Here is a 13,665-nt window from a genome sequence, read left to right as displayed (position 1 = left end):
ATTTTTCCCCAAAACTCGATAATGATAATTTGACGATATTCTACAAAACATATTTTAAATCTGCACTTGCTTCACAGAACAATTATGGATAGACAGCGTTTGTGAACAATAGCTCTTATTTATATTTTAAATGCTCTTGTCAACCCCAAACTATTTACAGACTAGGGCCGTGGACTTGTGCCTTGCTATAAATTTACTTGCTGGACACTGCTACATATATGAAACACATTAGCTGGGCTGCTAACAAAGTCACATGACTGGGTCCTGAGGATTTCATCATTTCCTTCTACTTTGCAGTCATCGACTGATTCGTTCTCCTTTTCGAGGCAGTATAAATCCTCGATACTGTCAAATTGCACATCGTGAAAGCAAGATTGACGATAATATCGATGACGATCTATATTACAAACCCCTACTTATGACGTCATCTGTGATGTTGTTTAAGAACACAGAATCTCATGATTAGTTCAATTTGCGGTCAGCTGTGCAACAAATACCCTCGATTCTCCACTATGCCTTTCATTATTTCATCTCATTTGCTTGTTGAGACTCAATACGACCAATGGAAATCATTCGAGGCTTTCTTGACAGTTTATTATGCATTCCATAGAAATACAAAAAATATTTATCAGTAAAGTAGAGTTAAAGATGAACTTTTCTGTGAGGTGTCATGATATTAACTCAACATATCGTTTCTTCAATCAACCTGCCAAAAGAAACGCCTCGTACGATCATTCAACTTGAAAAAAAAACAAACTGTGTCAACATCTGTAGTGCTCTCACGCTTGATTGCATCGCATCACTGGCTAAAGATAGTTATTAAAGACAAGTACTATGTCATGTTGCTTTTAAGTCTAATTTCAGTTCATTTGCATTTTCATTTTCCCTCATTGAATCATTTCACCTCTGCGGATCCGACAAACCTACTTTACAACTTTATGTAATTTGACTGAAGCCTGCTAATTGCCACACGTTCCGTCTGAAGAGAAACGGCATTGACGGATAATTAATCACTTTTCAAATCGATTTGTTTGTTCTTCTTTACACTTACACTGTCACACTCAAGCGGTAGAGCATTTGTGAGAATCAGTTAGCCTTGGATATTTTCACTTTGACATACATTACTTTTTGCCAAAACATGCTTTACATGCTCTGTCCTGCTGTGGTTGGTTTTCTTATTAATCCATAGTGCTAATCATGTGAAAGATGCTAGGCAGAAGTCGTGGGGGAAAAAAGGTGGTAAAGATGAAAACGTCACAGTACTTGAGCCTTGCCTTCATGATCATCTCTTTGGAACTTGAAGCTGACTGGCATCTCATTTGCCGCTGAAGTGCTCACGAGAGACAGCTGTCATTTTATTTCAATGTTTAGCCCTGATAGTGTATACCTCTGCTCAAACATTATATACGATACAGTATGTGGAATAAACAAAGAGGAGACAAGCGGCTTTAATCTGACTTGATAAGCGGTCAAGATAAATAGGTGGCCTAAAAATAAATTGCGGCTCATATCCTGTCCTTTGTGCTATAAAATGCCGATGCGATTGAATGAAATGTCAGTTTATCATTCGTGCGGAGAGGAGATAAAAAGGGCACGTTTGTGTGGGTTAATGGCAGCCCAGTTTGTGGCCGGCGAAAACATCAATTACATATACCAGTGCACATTCTCATTCAGCAGTACACATGAGCAAGTTTGTGCATCAGAGTATGCACCATATACTATTATGTCTGCGTAAATCACTTAATTCGGACCTTATTAAAAGAAGGAACAGGTGTATTGGTGCATAAATGGCAGTTTGTGTGTTTGCACGCGTAGAGTGAGACGCATCTAAATTCAGAATTATTGATGGCGGTAAATAATGAAACTACCTTTTAAAGAGACCACTCTTAGCCATTTTTATTAGTAGAAGTGTGACATGTCCATTTGACATTTGCATGGGCACCCCAAGGCTGCTTGTGTTTCATCTGCATATCCACTCTGTTCTTTATACTCTATTTGTCTTGCCTCCACGTGACCTTGACGAACTGACGCGGAGAAAAGGTTACCGCTTTGCCTCAACCCAAATGGAAATCTAGCATTACTATTCCATTCCTGAAACAACCGGGCATAACACGACACACAAAATTGAAATGCAGCTATTGACAAATTCATCATGCGATCTGGGCGCGCAAACTTTCTATTTCATCACGGTGCTCATCAGCAGCTCTTTCTTATGAATTATTTGTACGCGCCTCTCCTCCTTGGCGCTGTCGTCTCTTCTTGATGTGGTAAAACCCATCAAGAATCTATAAGCAGGTCCTGTCCCCGTGTCTCTCAATCATAATCAGGGCCAGGCAGCTTCTCACCCACTCTGCCTCTGAATTATTCACCAGTCATTGATGTGGTGGTTGACCAGCAGTTTTTCTTGTGAATTATTCATGTCTCCTCCCCTCCTGCGTAAGATTAACACTGAGAATGTATTCACACTTTATTTGTTGTGGTGTACAAAATTACAATATCTGACAGCAGTGAAACAGTCAGATGGGCACTATAAATCTCCGATTGAAACAGGTGTAATATTTTCTAGCTTTGAAGGCGTATTTATTGCACCTGTTTCATTGCTTAATGAATTCAGAGTGCTTTATGACTTCGTTTTACTTTCTTACAAGGGATTCATTATGTTTGGGATGCGTGCGAACTAATGCAAACTCGCCGTCTTTTCAACACGCTCTCAATTTTGGTCGCTGTCCGTGATGCCGACACTGCAGACGAAAGCAGGTTTAGATGCAAACCTGCAGGAAGGAAAAAAATGGTGCTAAATCTGCTAAAGAACTGGGAACATGGTTCCATCCATCCATTATCGATAGCGCTTACCGCAAGGGTCGCGGGGCGTGCTGGAGCCTATCCCAGCTGTCTTCGGGCAGTAGGCGGGGGACACCCTGAATTGGTTGCCAGCCAATCGCAGGGCACACAAAGACAAACATCCGCACTCACAATCCACCTAGGGGCAATTTAGAGAGTCCAATCAACTTACCATGCATGTTTTTGGAATGTGGGAAGAAACCGGAGTACCCGGAGAAAACGGGGAGAACATGCAAACTCCACACAGGGAGGCCGGAGTCGGGATCGAACCCACGACCTCTGAACTGTGAGGCGGACGTGCTAACCAGTCGACTACCGTGCCGCCGTGAACATGGTTGAGAAGCAGAAATAAACGATTACATAGACGAGAGAGGGTTTCTGACTATGCTTAGTCCGACTATTTTTGTAAGTTTCCCGTTTCCCGTTTTTTGTTCATCGCCGCCAAAATGGGCCTCCGTCACATAGGCGGTATGCCCAGCTCTGTTTAAATGATTTATACATTATCAAAAATAATTATCGATTAATTTGATAATTGATTAGTCGATGATTAATTCAGGCAGATGTAGGACTACTTCTACATTATCAGTGATGATGATAATGACTATTATGGTTATTCTGATTATGCTGATATTGTTATTTTTTTAGCTGCTTTTATTTGGCTTTATCAATTCTTTTATGTGTCCTTGCTGCAAATTGTTAACAGTACGTGAGCATTTCGGTTTCCTTCCTGTCAGTGCGCATACGTTATGTTTGAGAGAAAGCGCGAGTGTGTGTGTGCTTGTGTGCATCTGTTTATGCTTGTGCATGCATTTAAATGATGTACCTGCATGTGAATAAAGTTTGATCGATGAATTGATTGATGGATCCCAGTTTTCTTATTATTCCTATAGCATCAATTTTATGGGTACCATTTTAATGCCATTTCTTCCACCAGTGTGTAGACATTCGTTTGGCTCTTTTTCGATTTAGATTTAGATCGATCTTTTTTAGATTTATCAATGTATGCCTGATCATTCCTTGATCAATATAATCACCAGCAATGACTGTGAAGTTTTGTACATACCGTGCACATTGCCATATTATCACACTCTTCATGCTCCCAGACTGCACATGGTCCCAATAAACACCCTGTCAGCACTCCTGCTGGGATGAGGAAAATGCAAAATGATGGTGTGTGTCCTGGGAGCCGACTCTCATCCTAACACTTTTCTCCTCTGACAGGCAAATGTGGTCATTGTGCATCGTTTTTTTTCTTCCCCCTTTCTGCCTCCCACCTGTTTGCAGATGGTCAAAGGCGGTGCTAAATGTGTAAAATGCATAACATGTAATGTAACACTTCTCTCTGCTGGTCTCACATTTTAACCTTTGAAAAAAAAAAAAAAGCGGAGATAAAGTAAACCTGGTCATCTTGCAAAGTAGCCTATAGAATATTTGCGCTAGAAAATATTCCAGAAATAAATTCAGAATGATTCATTTTTAATTACAGGTATTTGTAATTGTCCTGAGGCAGCTGCGGAGCTTGTTTGCGTGATGATGTTTTCAGTCCTTAAACAGTGAGAAATGAAGATGTTTGCGCTCCAGCTGCAGCGTGCCAGGAAAGCGTTGATGCTGCAGTTGCCAGTCTTCCATTGTCAAACCTGCCAAATCATTTACTGTGATGGAGCCTGTCACAAATATTTCTATGGCACAGTTGTCGCGGTTCAGCCAAAGTTCTTCTCCATCAACTCTCGTTGATGTCCAAAAGCAATTCCTCATGCATCTGTCGAAATGAAGACGTGGTTCTAACTGCATTTTAAATGCTAAAAACTTTGAAATGAAATGAAGTCAAACCAATCTTGGTTAGTTAGGGAGAGCTAGTCTCTGTCGATTCTAAAATGCACCTTTTTAGCAGTGTCGGCTCACCAACAGAGGGTGCTGAGTTCACCTTGAAAGGCACAAAAATGAAATACCGAAAAAGAATTATAATCAAAAAATCCATCTTCAACATATATGTATATGTATTTAGATGAGCGTGATAAATAGTATACAGTTACTGATGAGTCAAATTGATTCGTTTATCTCTAGTGTCTCAAACGACGTAATTTTAGTGTGGGTGCACAGAACATTGCTGATGTGACCTCGTGTAATACACATGTATTGGGCACTGCATGCAAAACGAATCCCTGTCAGGTTAGAAAACGACACTTTTAGCAGCAATTCAATGCTTGGTTGTTGAATTTGAATAAATATGTTGGTCACTGAGAAACAAGTAATAACCCAGCTTGTCCATTCAGGTTTCTTCTTTATGCGTTTGTGTTAATTAGACTCAACCATGATGAATGCTCTCGAATGTTCGGAACAAATTAATTTGCCGTTAAATATCCCAAAGATGAAGGACAGTCTGAATTTGCTGCAATTGTGCTACATTGTCTCATTTCCTTCATTCGTGCTATTCACTGACCGAGGAAATGAATGTTGAAGGAATAATTATAATTTTCAAAGCATGTCCATGTCCCAACATGGTTCTCCCCAATATTCCCAGTACTGTATGCTGGTTGCTCTCATCTCTATTACTCTGTATCACGATGATTTCCGAAAACAGATGGACACCGTTTTAGCAGATGTTTCACAGACAGGACCAAACAGCAGGTTGTGTAGCATTAGGGTGTACATGTTGGATGAACACTGCTTATTGAGTAAAAATGGTGTGGGGGGGGGGGGGGGGGGGGGCAAATTACCCAGTGCAATGTTGTGGCTGTCATATCAACGTGTCAATATGTTTTGCACAACAGAATATTGTCTGGCAACAAACGCTGCCTATCATTTATAAGGAAGGGGTGCTCAAATTGAGCATTGTTCTTCAAGTAAAGACTGCAATCAAATCACATGCGCACTCAACTCAGCCGTCGCCGCATCCGTGACTCTGTTGCTCTCCCGTAGTTAACCACAATAGTAACTAATTAACATATGCAATACCTTTCTGATCAGCACAAAGCAGTCTCTTGTTTCCTATGACGTGCCATGAATTTAGATGTCGCAATTAGAGGTTTGTATTTCCCTTGCTACCCAAAAAAGCGTCAGTGCCAGTGCAGCGCATACCAAAGTGCCCAACTCAAAATTACTTTTTCAGCTATGCTCTAATCTTTCTGAATCAACCCAAACATGCGATGAAGGCCTTGTTCTCGTTAATCAATAACATTAATTTAAAAAGAGGGAATGGCTGTAAAAAAGAAAGAAAAGGCTGGCATATGAAGGCTGATGAAGAGATCTTTTCCAAGATCGTCAATAGATGAAAAAAAAGTTTTTTTTGTTTTTGTTTTTGTTGAACTTGTTCAGAATGAGCCAATGAATTGAGAGACCAGGATAAAGGAATGTTTGATGGTCTGTTTGACTGTTGTGAGAGTGTTTGAACTGCAACTCATTTTCTTTCCGTTTGGCTTCCTTCTCACTGCGTGTCATGAGTGTCATTAAATGTAAGCATTGGCTGTGAATGTGTGAATGTGATATGTGTGCACTTGTAAATTATGCAAACGCAATGGAAATACTGAATGTTAATAAATTACTGTAATATTGGTAGTAGTCGAATGCATAAAAAAATGCTACAAAACTAATCACTATATTACATTTGAATAGACATGCTGTATCACACTTTAATCATATTTTGCATTAAGAAAAATAAAGAAAATGTCTGTTATTTGCAGTTAAGTTGACACTGTACAAAAATCACTCAATATTCTTTTGAGTTTGCTTGTGGAAAACAAACTTTGGTATGAACACACTGATTTAACGTAACAAATAAAACAACTTACATTTACCCCAAAAAATATGTATATATATATATATATATATATATATATATATATATATATATATATATATATATATATATAATACATATACAATATATTGTTGTTGTCATATTCGTCACGATATTAATTGCAGCACATTTTTTAAAAGCCGAAGTTTTTTTACATTTGTGTAGTTCCAGCACCCTCTAGTGGTTAGTTTATTCGTGCAGTTTAATTTAATGCCACCTATGTTCAAGACCCAGGCTAATCGCCAGTTGGAGCCCATTCTGGTCAAGCCTATTTCTTTGTGAATGCTGTTATTATCTACAAAAACTGAATATCGTGATGTTTTTTTTTTAAATATCGTGAGCTTTTATACAGTATCGTGAGTTTTTTATATATCACCAACCTCCCCACAATATCGTGATGATGATTGTATTGTGAGGTTCATATCGTGATATCATCATATTGTGACATCTCTAATATATATCTATGTTTGCACCACTAGCTGCTGCAAGGAAAATCCATTCCTAAACTGGGGACATTGGACCAAATTGAAACAGGAAGCGGCGATGCCGAAGGACGTTACAGCGGCGACTGTGACGACGAAGACGGCTGTGATGGTTCAGGTGGTGGGGAGGAGATCAAGAAGAACATCCAGAGAGTCTCCAAATGTAAGTCACAACCTTTTTTGTGACTGCTAATGTTTATTTTCATCAGGCCTGTAGTTTTTGCAGAATTGGCAAGGTTAAACGAAGAAATACTGTAGAACACTTTTGAACGAGAAAAAAACTGATACAACTTACTGGTTCCATTCATGTATCATTGAAGATCAAATGTGCTTCTTTGTTGCACAGTTAAAATTCAAAGTTGGTGAAGTAAATCTGGATAATAATCTGTCTTAATAAGCGTCATCCTGGACTCCGGTTTATGACACACATAATAATAGCCATGAAAGATAATAGTTTCAATGGGGGCATTAATGCCCATTACTTAAAAGATTATTGTTCCAGAGAGGATCAGTAACCCCTGATGAATCGTAGTGCTGTGACTCTCTTTTCACACCTTCCCCACATCGCATGGATGCCTCCTCTCCCATCCCATCGTTAAACATGCTAACCACCGGATTAATCATCCCTCCCGTTTTGCCTATGGCGACAGCGAGGGTGATGGTGGTGGGTGGTCATCCAAACAAGTCATTCACGCTGTGTAAATGTTCCCCTGCGGCCTGACGGTCCGTCTGGAAGCTGCTGGAATTGGGTAAACTGCCTAATGACGGCTCAACTGAGGCTGTGATGCCTTTCCTGCCTTGAGAATTCATGACCTACTGTCTGCTATCACCCTTGTCGATGTATACGCACGTTTTGAAATAGACAAACGAGAAGCAACAGTTTCTCAAGGAATTCAACCCTTTCATTAAAAGCGTGACTAGTCATTACTATTTGTCTGATGATATGCTAAGTAGCGCACAAAGCAGTTTGTTGCAGCATGTTGCTCCGGTTACAGAGAGAAGCTTTGCTCTGTTCTGATTATAACACATTATTGTGATCAGAGCAGCAAGCTGTGCAAATCTGCTCCAGCTGCAGCAAGTGATTTAAGAGTCAAACTCATTACAGTTCTCCCTATCGTGGAAAGTGATTCGCTTGTGGGCTATTGCTAATTACAAACGGAGAGGTTGGAACGTTTCCGCATTTGTTGTCAGCGATGCTAGTTCTCCTTCCTTCCTCTGAGCGCAAAACTTCAATCGTAAGAATCGCACAATAGAATTCATAGCGACACAAATAAAACATCCAGTACACAAAAATAAGGAAGGTAAGACAAGGTGGAACAGAAAATACACAATGTTTCTGTACAAGGTGTTTTTTTGGAGGTAATAATTGGCAGAGATGGGCACTTTACCTTATTTTGCCGCTCCGTCCTCCATCCGCGACCTGGGAACCCTTCCGTCATCGTCCCTTCGTCCTTATTCATAAAAAATAATCGTCCTCCGACCCCGTCCGTCCTCATCCTTTTAAAGCGTTTACGTCCTTACATTCTGTCAGTCCGCCCCCACCCCCACATGCCCCAAAAACTAAAACAAACAAAAACGTCCGTGCACTCGTAATCATTATTTAAAGCTCATTAGCTGGCAAATTTCCTATGCACATCCACTTACGGGCAGGGAGTATACTGAGTGGATTGAATTGTTTACTGTTTAACCAAGATAGCATTTAGCTCCCAAAACAAACACAGCCGACCTGGCGACATCACGAGCATATGTAAGATTGCTTTAAAACGCACTACTACTGTGTTTTATTGCAAAACTTTTACGTTATAATGTAATAAGCAAATTTGACGGCGTCATTTATCAATAAAAGAATTATTGCAAAATAACGCAACGTTATTTCAGGAAGAAACAAAAGATTTCCACCTCCGGGTCGTTTAAGTATACTGGCAGTGATTTTTACACTCTAGAGCTGTCTCACAAAAGGACATACTTCGCATGTTAAGGGATAAGGTATGTACGAAAACAGTTAGCTACCAAAACAAAATTGCGAACCACCTTTTTCGTACACCCAGCACATACCTTATATACCGGGTTACACACATAACACGCTGGGCGTGTTTCTGTCAGTCAGTGAAATGGTGTCCTGTGGCATAATCCATGGTATTACATGTGTCGAACCACTAGAGGGCAGACTATGCCTGCACAATGTTAGTGCATCGAACGCACATGAAAGGTGTTGTGTAGGCAGTTAATAAAGAAGAGAAGAGAACAGTGGTCTTGCTTTTTAAAAGAACCAAACACAACACATCAGTTGGTAATTGACCCAGTTAGGGACAAATAGAGGGACGGATGAAGACCCATTTCCATCCTTGCTTAGGCAAAAACGTCCTCCTCCGTCCACAAAATGGGTGTCCGTCCATTTTGTGGACCCTAACCCTAACTGTTCCCTCCCTGGGACAGAATGCCCATCTCTGATAATTGGTAATGGCTGTTAGACTTTGGAGGACAATGTGTGTGTGTGTGTGTGTGTGCGTGTGTGCGTATGTGTGTGCGGGTGTGTGTGTGTGTGCACGCACATCAAAGCAAAACAGTAAAGCCGCACGTCTCACTGCAGCTGAAACGCCGTTTAAAATTTAATTTGATTCCTTTCTCTGCACTTATCTATAATCCTTCTCCCATGTCTTTGAGGTTTATCAGGAGAACATGCTGTAGATGGTATAGTCTGATAAGAAAATTCAATTGGATAAGATCAATGCTAACAATAGAGGCCTGAGTCAAGGGATTATCCTCATTAGGCATAATTATGTTAACGTGAGATGTGTGCGATCTTGACAAGAAGCGACAAGAGACCGTGCGAGCCTGGCATCACGTCACCGAGGGCACAAGTAAACTAACTTGACAGTTTCCCGAATCACCAGCAGTCAGAAATCATTACTTGACTAATACATGAGAACTCTCGTCGTCATTATTATATTATTATGCGCACACTCAGTAGTCATAACTAAATTATCATTTGTCCCGGAACAGGAGCATTGGGCTGGTTTTCAGATATTCACATCCTAGAATTTTCGATATAGCTGCTCTTTTTTTTAATCTGTCCTCAGGTAATCGTGACACAGATGACTGAGAACGTTGACTAAAACATTACAGGAGTGAGATATGAAAATAGCACTTCCTCCCACACCCATTTTATAAGTCTGCCCTTGTTTTTCTCATTTCATGACTGCATGGAAGGGCGGATGGCCCGGCATTGTTTTTTGTTTTGTTTTGTTTTTTTACTGTACCACAGCTTGTTATCGTACCAACAAAGTGACTGTACAAGATTTGACCCCATTAAGATTGGTAAGATACAGTGCAAATAAAATCTTAAAATAGTAATTTGTAAATTTGTAATAGTTAAAGTGGAGTTCAAACCCCCACAATTCTTTGCAATAATATGTTCTATGCGCCTTCACTGAACATGGCATTCTGATTAATACTGCATTTCCAGACGTTTTTAGCCATCTCAGGGGCCATTTTGTCACTTCCGTCGACTGAAAATGACATCGCAGTTGCTCAGGTAATGACCAATCACGGTTCACCTGTTTTCTGAAGCTGAGCCATGATTGGTTGTTGGCTGTTTAATGTGGATGCTCTTTTTATTTCTGTTAAAATCTTCAGAACAAATTATGCCCGAATGTTAAAGCGATTAGACACTCCAGGACAACGATTCAACACCACTGCTTCACAATGTGGCTAAAAAAAAAAAAAAAAGCTAGGAATAGTGTTCGCAATATGGAATTTCTTTCAATGGCTTAGACACTGAACTGTACTGTATTTATTTTTAACTTAAGACTAATTATTTTTAACTTAAGACTAATAAAAACTAGGTAAAGATTATGTTGCTCTTGGACTTGATATTATATTTCCACTCCTTTTGATGGGAAACTTTGCTCTGTTATTATAGAATTCACTTTTAACACTGATGGTGAGTGTGAAGTATGAGGCTGCAGTTAGTATCCAGAAGTGGTCACTGACACTTAAAGTAATACATAAATCTTACTGAACAAAGAAGCGAGGTAAAAAAAACAAAACAGAGGACCAGGTGTGGCAACCGCTGAGCTCTCAACACATTGAGGCTGAAAAAAGAACAAAAAGGAAATCAATCCAAACTTAGAGCGCTGGCAAAACCCAGGAATAAACTCAAAAATAGCAAAGTAATGAACAGAAATTCACTCGCACAAACTGGGAGCAAGACCAAAGTACAACAGAGGAAGAAGATGATATCAAAACTTGGAACGAGCTGCAAGGAAAAAACTGTGATGAAAACAGCGAAGAAATCTAAGTGAGGAAGAGAACAACACTAGTACCGGGGATGTAACAAGACATTCTGGTGAGGAATGCAAGTCAGACCAGCTCATAAATACTGAGGGCGATGAATAATAGGGAATTGCCGCGCGAGAAGCTCAGCGCACCTGACCACACCCGGCCCTGAAAACAAAATAAAGACAGGGGCCAAAATAGAAACCGAACAGCAACGATTTCAAAATAAGTCAGACTAACAAATGACTCAACAGATGAGCACAATAATGCTCATAAGTGGAAAGTGTATTGGAATCAAATAAACATTTTAGCAAATTAGTACCACTAATAGTTGTACACCAAATGAGTGTAGCCATTAAGGAAAATTGGGCATTGGTGTTTTTGCTCCAAAACATGGGTGTGTATTAGGGGTGTAATGGTACACGTGGGTGTATTAATACGTTCGGTATGGCATGTTCGGTTCGGTCCACTTATTAGCGCGAGCTTACGCACGGGCGCTATTGACAGTTTCATGCGGGAGAGGAGAGTGGCGGCACAACAGTGAGAGCCAGAAAATAGCCAGAGCTCGAAGGTCCCCCTGTACACTGCGGTCTCCTGTTTGGGAACATTCTGGCTGTCCTGTTAAAATCGCAGATGGGGAAAGGTTCAATGCCTAAAAAGGGTATACAATTTCATAAAGACTTTTTAAAGTTACTGTATTTTTTTCATCATAAAAATAGTTTTAATATAGTTAGCAGTAATTGTAAATGTTATTGTATGTATTTTTTTTTCATCACAAAAAGTGTAGATATGTACTGTAATGACAACTTGGCTTTAACTTGAATACTTAGATGTGTCATAGGCTGTTGCTGCTGAGTGTTAAATGATTTCAGTGTTCTAATAATTTAAAAGTTAAGAGATATTGTTAGTGTATTTTTTATCCCGGTGTAATTTCTTAGAATATCACCCGAATGGTTCGCTTTTATTTAGTTTTTCGAAAAAAAGTACAGTTTACTTGACACCTTTTCAAAAAAAATATATATATATATAAAAAAAAAAATAAATCTGTTTTTTTTTGTACCGAAAATATACCGAACCGAAGTTTCCAAAAAAACGGACCGAACCGAAATGTGATTTAGCGTACCGTTACACCCCTTGTGTGTATGTTTTCGTGTACATATTAGCTCTTTCTGCACCACACTTGACAATTCAATTGGTTATGCATGTATAATGACTTGACAGCTAGGCAATTAGAAGCGGCGTAATTACTATTTGGTAGAAGCCAAAAGGCATTAAATCATAGCGTTAAGATGCTTAATGCTAGATGATTATGAGATATATACTGTATACACCTGAATTAATCACATAAAATCAGCGCCTACCTCAAGTAATGATATTATAAACTAATTCTGCCACTCTCACTGTGGTGGTTTTATTATTCTGCTCCCAGTTGGGAGATTCTAACAAACATGCAACTAGAGACTTTGTAGGCTTTTAATTAGACAAAGCTAAATGAGCTAAACACTAATCTCTGCCTGAAAACATAAAGTAGCACACACATATTAATCACAATCCAAAAAAAAGGTGTGGGCAAATTATTTGCTGATGCTTTGCTTTTTTTGTGTGTGTCTTAGCATGATTGTGGCATGCTAAAAAAAAAAAAAGTGGCAGGTTCTCCTTTATCCAACACAAAACCTTGGCTTTCCATTACCTGACAACAACTAAGAGTTCTTTCAACAAGCTGTAGGCCTCTTATCTGGCCAGCCTCAATTCAGCTGCACACACTGTGACTGGCTGCCTTGTGAGCATGGTAGTGCTAAACAACATCTGTCAGACACAGTGGCAGCATGGAGAGACACAAATCGATTTCCAAGGAGTAAGCACATTAGCGCCTGGAAAAGGACTCTCTTTAGGTGTGACTCTTATTAATTAATGGTGTCTCTGCAGGTGTTTGATTGCAATCTGTCTGTCTCCTCAGCACCGCAGTCAAGTAGTGCTGAATATAGAACTCCCCCATTAACAATGCCGAGTGACGACGGACATACTGTAACTGCACTCATCACAAAGGAAACTGAGGCCATTTTACCCTAGTACCCAGTGTCATATATTCTAAAGTGTAAATGATATACAATAACAGCAAGAGTAGGGATTACATGCAAGAAGTATCTTTTGAGCATCCCTTCTGTGAGAGGTGCTTGAAACTACCTGGAACACTCGGCGGTGCCTATTAGCAAGATCTTGATCCTCATTACAGTGTGAGAATGAGATTAGCTCACCTGCTGCGTTTCT

The 13,665-nt window shown here is 39.7% G+C and overlaps 1 protein-coding gene across 2 annotated transcripts in view; it reads left to right on the top strand.

Annotated features, from left to right (window-relative positions):
- gpc5a (glypican 5a) overlaps positions 1-13,665 on the top strand; it is an 89,134-nt gene that overhangs the window by 52,683 nt on the left and 22,786 nt on the right. For both annotated transcript variants that reach the window (XM_086025929.1, XM_086025930.1), the window contains exon 8: positions 7,117-7,282. In XM_086025929.1, the coding sequence (XP_085882055.1) occupies positions 7,117-7,282 (166 nt within the window). The remainder of the gene's footprint in view (positions 1-7,116; positions 7,283-13,665) is intronic.

This window comes from Filicampus tigris, chromosome 3, assembly GCF_054856515.1.
Source record: "Filicampus tigris isolate MCC_2025a chromosome 3, RoL_Ftig_1.0, whole genome shotgun sequence".
Lineage (NCBI taxonomy): Eukaryota > Metazoa > Chordata > Actinopteri > Syngnathiformes > Syngnathidae > Filicampus > Filicampus tigris.
The sequence above is the reverse complement of the archived record's forward strand: the minus strand, read 5'-3'. Positions and strand labels throughout refer to the sequence as shown.